General features: G+C 33.5%; 1 protein-coding gene across 3 annotated transcripts in view; it reads right to left on the bottom strand.

Moving 5' to 3' along the window:
• Positions 1 to 320: 320 nt before the first annotated feature.
• Positions 321 to 6000, bottom strand: part of CNTN5 (contactin 5) — a 1336681-nt gene continuing 1331001 nt past the window's right edge. For all 3 annotated transcript variants that reach the window (XM_078058730.1, XM_078058731.1, XM_078058732.1), the window contains one exon: positions 321 to 3296. In XM_078058730.1, the coding sequence (XP_077914856.1) occupies positions 3193 to 3296 (104 nt within the window). In that variant the 3' untranslated portion in view covers positions 321 to 3192. The remainder of the gene's footprint in view (positions 3297 to 6000) is intronic.

The following is a 6000-nucleotide window of genomic DNA, read 5'->3' as shown; positions in this document are numbered from 1 at the left end:
TTGTGATATGTACCAATGAAAGAAATCCTAAGATGAATATAATATAGTCTCCCTTGGAGGATCCATAGCTTAGAGAGTAGAGGGGAAACATTCATAAGCAAATCATTGTAAAATCATGTGATTGCTGGTATAACAGAAATTTATACATGGTGCTAAGGGAGCACAAAGAGTGAATAACTCTATGAGAATTATACCTAGGATAGACTGGGACAGACTGTTTCTAATAAAAGCATAATTATGCATTTAACAAACTCTTTATAAAACTCATTGATGGTCTCCTTTCCTGAGAAGAAATAAATCATGAGTCTAACCCTAAATTTATCCCATTTGTTTTTTCTTCTCTGTTTGGTTTATTCTTTGACTTGGCTTCCACTTTTTGAATTGAAATTAACATGGACATCTATGGAGATTTTTGAACCTAAAATCATAACAGCATGCAAAGTACTAACATTGTGATATTTTCAGCATGAAAACACCACCATAATCATGATCATACTGTAGTCTGCATGAAATAAAGTCATTCATGTAGCTGACAGGAGAGAAGATAAAAGTCAATAAAAAGAGAATTATTTATTAAAAAGATCTAATGTTACAAGAACAGTACACAGAACTATTATTTGACTGTGCCTTCCACATGATATATACCATTATATATAGTATATATACAGATTGTATACAATATATTTAACGGTTTGACATGAAGTCCACAGTACCTTTATTTGGATATGCAAAACATTCACTTTTCATGAAATTTTTAATTATGAGGAGTGTTTTTTCCTTCATAGTTCAATTGACATTATACAAAAATACAGTCTCTTTAGTGATTTAAGACTGTGTGGTTACTATCCCATCCAAAAAAAAGCTCACTCAGTACTGCAGCTGAAAAAGAATGTACCTTGATAAGGAATGCTGTTCTGTTTTTTACAAAGTAACAAGTATGTAATACATAAGTACGTAAACATTTAAAACCTTTTTTATAGGTTTATGATGCAAAATACATATTCTGTGCAGGCTGAGTAAAAACATCGCTTATCTCTGATTCCTGTTAAGAAGACATCAGACATTCTACATGTAAATATTCTATCAGATGTGTACCATCCATCAACTAGTGGGGAATCTTGGTTTATTTTAATTAGCCATATATTGACATATTTATTGGGCTTTGTTTTGTAAGAGATTCAGTAATAACTTGATTCTTAAAGTCCTTCACTACATCTAGTATAAAACATCATGGAAAACAAAGAAAATGATTTATAATATGAAGTAAAAATTATTGTCTATTCTTTAATATTCTTGTTGCATCTTTTTTTTTCAGATGCACAATTTCTTTCTGCAAACTACACCACACTCATGAGAGTTCATATTTTGCCTGCTAAATCGTTCGTATCCATCTATCTGCAAAGTCCAGCTTCTCCCACTCCGAAGGAGGTGCTCAAAGAAGGCCACTTGGTTGTTATTATTCACAGGCTTCAATATTCACCATCTGTCATAATTTACCATAATAATCTGTTAACTAAAAATAGTCTTTTAAATCACTTCTCATTTGTTTAGGGGTGTCTTGGACATAATTCCTCCCAAACAGAACGAGTAACCAACTTAAATTGTTGTGCTGTGGCCCTGAAACCAATCTTTTAGATATTCAGAACAGAAATTCCAATATGTCCTGATTCTATAGGGATTAACCTCTAGAGCCAACAGTGTGAGCTAAATATTGTTTCATTTTGCTTGCTGTTAAGGATGCTCCAAACAGAATTAACAGGCTTAGGTTTTAGAAAAGAAAAGAAACTACTTTTTGTTTTCATATTAATATCATCTGTAAAACTAGTTTCTCCAAGCTCTTTTTTGGCATTTGACTTTGCAATAACTATCCCTTCAGGCATCCTTCTTGGGTGTTATGTGAACTGTGGCAGGCGGAACTTCTATATATCATCAAGCAGAAAACTGTCACTTCAGTATCCAACTGTCTCGAGTCACTTTGGTTCATGGTGACTCTCCAAAATAGCAAATGGAGAACATTTCCCAAGGAGTGTATGGCTAGTTAGACTAGCTGAGGCCCTGTACTGAGGCCATGTTTCCAGAACTTAATTAAAAAATCAATTTATTCAAGAGGTCCTTTTTATTTTAATAGTTGGTAACATTTTACAAGTGGTATGTGATGCATGGACGTGTTTAAAAAATCAAAATTCATTTGTTATGCTTGAAAAATTTTAATTCACAGCCTATATATGTATGCATAATTATTTGCACAACAGATTTTAATTGTCCTTAAAATTGTTGCCAATTAGAAGAAAACCATGAACTTAATTCAACATCTATTTTGGCAGTAGGTGGGAAAACGGGAAAGCTCTGTCCTGTATTCATTTTGTTTTCAAGTTAGCACCCTTCGCAGCATATCAGTGACTGCAGTTTTTAGTGAACATATTTTTTTGTGACTTTAATCTTTTGTTATTAAAAATAAACATTTATTATATTTGCAGCTAGATAACATAGTAATTAATGAAAAACCATAGCACTTAAATTCATCTGGACTCTCTATTTACCTTGCATTAATGTGAATGGCTTATTCCCTACCCTAATAACTTGCTCTAGGGATGCATATAGAATAGCATATTGACAAATTTTGCTATTTCACTATGCAATAACACAATATTTTTCAAAAAAAACTTTTGTGTACTCATTCTATAATGGATCACACAACTGAAGTATTTTTTTTCATATCTTCTACCAGCCTGTTAATTGGGATACTTAACCAAAGGGAAAATGAAAAACAGTAGACTCAGAATCTTTAGCAAACTTTTCATTCTCAGTTTTGTATTTGTGTTTGAAACAATCTGCTAGAGACCACTTACTTAACAAATGGATGGCACACACTCAGGGTCATCATATATAAAATCAAATTCCAACATATTAAAAAAGTAAAGAATACATTTGACAGAAATTACCTTTGCTTACAAAAAATTCATTACATACAATCTGCATATTTTATTGGAACAAGAACTGTCCTCTCCATTTACAAAACCAAAGAGAAACCTGATGGATAAGTAATATTCCCCCCAACCTCCTGTAAGTGCACCATATGTAGTCCCAAATTTTTAAAGCTCATCTCAGGGTCCTGGGTCTCCACTTACACTACACTCTATTCACCGCTATTTTCAAGCTAAAGCAAAGCAAAGCAAGGTAAGTCTGCAGTTTTCACCAAGAGGTTGAAGGAATCATCAATGCCAAGAGCAATGTTACCGATGATGAAGATGGGGAGAGTGTGTGGAGGGTCGACTGGGCACTAGTGATTTTCCCACCTGTGAAAATAGAGAAGCATTAAATGGAGCTAATTATTTTGATTTTGCTTGAGCATAGAGTTGTTTTTAGGTATGTAAGACAAAGGAGTGCAACATGGGTTTGTTTCTGATGAGAGTGTACTTATAAAACAAGACGTTGTATGGGGCTCCCAGAAATTATATGGAAGTCAGAATTCTATATGGAATACTGTGTTAAAAGGCTATGTCACATTTAAAAAAAACACATCTACTCAGGAGATTTAGTGTAATTTTCACCAATGATAGAAAACATCTCAAATTCCAGGTATGAATGATAAAATGATTTCTATAGTGTATTGTTCAGGAAAGGGGGAACAAGAATAATTAGCAAAAGTTTGTGGCAATAAGAATTCATAATTCAATTACTTCAGTCAATGTTTGAATTTGATAATAATAAAATTATTTAAATTACTTAATTTACTTATGGGTTCTCCATTGATTTGTTTCTGTTGAGCAGGCTTAAATTCTAGATTCTCATACCAAACTTGGCAAAGGAAGGAGAGCCATCTTTCATTACTCTTACCTATACCCAGGAGAAATTATTCCTTCTTGGGAACAAAATATTGTATGCAGTTAATGTATTAAGGTGGCTGTTTGATTAAACACACTGATCTGAACAGACTAGTTTGAAGTAGTTTTGATAGCTCCACATAACAAGCTCCACACAAACTAAGTACTACCCTTAGACCTAACTCCAGTTAATGGTTCCTCAAGTTTGAAGTATGATCATCATGATCGATATTTAATGAATGCTTACTAAATGCAATGCACTGTACTGAGCCCTTTATACATATTATCTTATTCAATCCTCACAACAGTAAGTAACGTTTTTTCCCCCTGTTGCAGATGAGGGAACTGGAGCTTAGATAATAGGACTTGCTTAAAGTCATCGAGATGGAATTAGTGGAGACAGATGCTCTTACGATTGGCCTTAATTAAAACCTTAATGATAGGGCGCCTGGGTGGCTCAGTTGGTTAAGCGACTGCCTTCGGCTCAGGTCATGATCCTGGAGTCCCTGGATCGAGTCCCGCATCGGGCTCCCTGCTCGGCGGGGAGTCTGCTTCTCCCTCTGACCCTCCCCCCCTCTCATGTGCTCTCTCTCGTTCTCTCTCTCTCAAATAAATAAATAAAATCTTAAAAAAAAAAAAAAAAAAAACCTTAATGATAGATTAATCATAAAATAAAGGTACCACCCAATTTTTGGAATCACCCTTTTGTCAAGTTATCTTCTCCGTCAAGAGTTGAGTGTTAATGGGATCTGGTTGTGATTTTTGTTATGGAAATAGTGTCCAAATTTTTTCTCCAGATGTTAATTTAAGAGCTGGGGGGTCATTTGTTTGGTAACACACACACCACACACATAGCAGCAGCAGCGGCAAATCTTTCCTTTGAAAATTTTTATATCTAAGGCACTAATAGAACTTTAACCAACATATTGGAGAATGTAGCTTGTATTTCACCTTGTACAAAAGGAATTATTGTGAAGTGCATGGCCGCATGTGAACTATAAGAAAGGCATGATGACAAAGCTTCACTGGAGTGGTATGTGCATTCTTAATAAATAAAAACTGTGAAAACATCTTTTCTATTTACATCCTTACTATTTACTTGAGTCCTTTAAATTGACTAGCATGACACTTTTACAAAAACATCTCATTTTCAGGATGCTAAGTAGGGATTATATCTCAAATTTCACAAAGAATCCACAAAACAAAAACATTATTTTGGTATAGCAAATCAAAACAAAACACAAACAACAACACTGGACTAAGTTCTAGTCCCAGCTGCAAAACCAACTAGCTATTTCACTTGAGCGAGTCCTTGAACTTCTTAGGGCTTTTGGGTTTTGGAAAATGATAAGGATGAAACCAGTTGTTGTTCATTTTCTATAGGTCTGAGATAGACAATATTAAGAGTTTTCATTTTATTAAAACTCAGAAAATGGATTGCACTAGCCATTATTTTTTAACTAAAACATAAAAGTTGACAATTTGTTTTTCATAGAATAGAAGTTGAAACACAGTGGGAGAATCAATGTTTTTATAAATACTTTCAAACTTGGGACTAATATTGTCCAGATGATATTTTATAATCTGGTTGTCTTAGACTTGACAGGAACCTTGAGGAGTCAGAGAATAATAGAATACTTAGAAGTTTGCTAGAAGGATAAAATAAGATAATATATGAAAAATACCTAATGTAATGCCAAGAACATGATCATGGGTCAATAAATGCTCATTGTATCGTTGTTTTTAGAAATTTGAGACTTATGGTGCAAGCAGAGAGTTGCCATCTTTTTCGCTTTTCAGAAATAATCTTTAGTCTTTCAAGGTGCTCTTGAAAATTTAACACCCGCATCTGAACAGTTCAATTGTAGTAATCAATGTAGAGACATTATTACCTCTCTTGCTCTTGAAGCTATACTTTTATAAATGAATCATAAAGTATATTAGGTTTTAGTGTGGCCACAATGTATTTAAATTCTTAGGTTTTTTCACCTGAATTTCTGAAAAATGTCAGATTTCCTATATTTTATGTTTTTTATTTTTAACTTTTCATTTAGAAATAATTTTAGATGCACCAAGAAGTTGTAAAAATAAAGCAAAGAATTCATCCAGATTTCTTAAATGTTTGTTTCATCATTGTTGTGTTATTATTCTCTCTATAAATACATATATTTTTCCT

Source organism: Halichoerus grypus, chromosome 11 (genome assembly GCF_964656455.1).
Source record: "Halichoerus grypus chromosome 11, mHalGry1.hap1.1, whole genome shotgun sequence".
Classification (NCBI taxonomy): domain Eukaryota; kingdom Metazoa; phylum Chordata; class Mammalia; order Carnivora; family Phocidae; genus Halichoerus; species Halichoerus grypus.
Note: the sequence above shows the minus strand (reverse complement) of the source record. Positions and strands in the feature narration are given on the sequence as shown.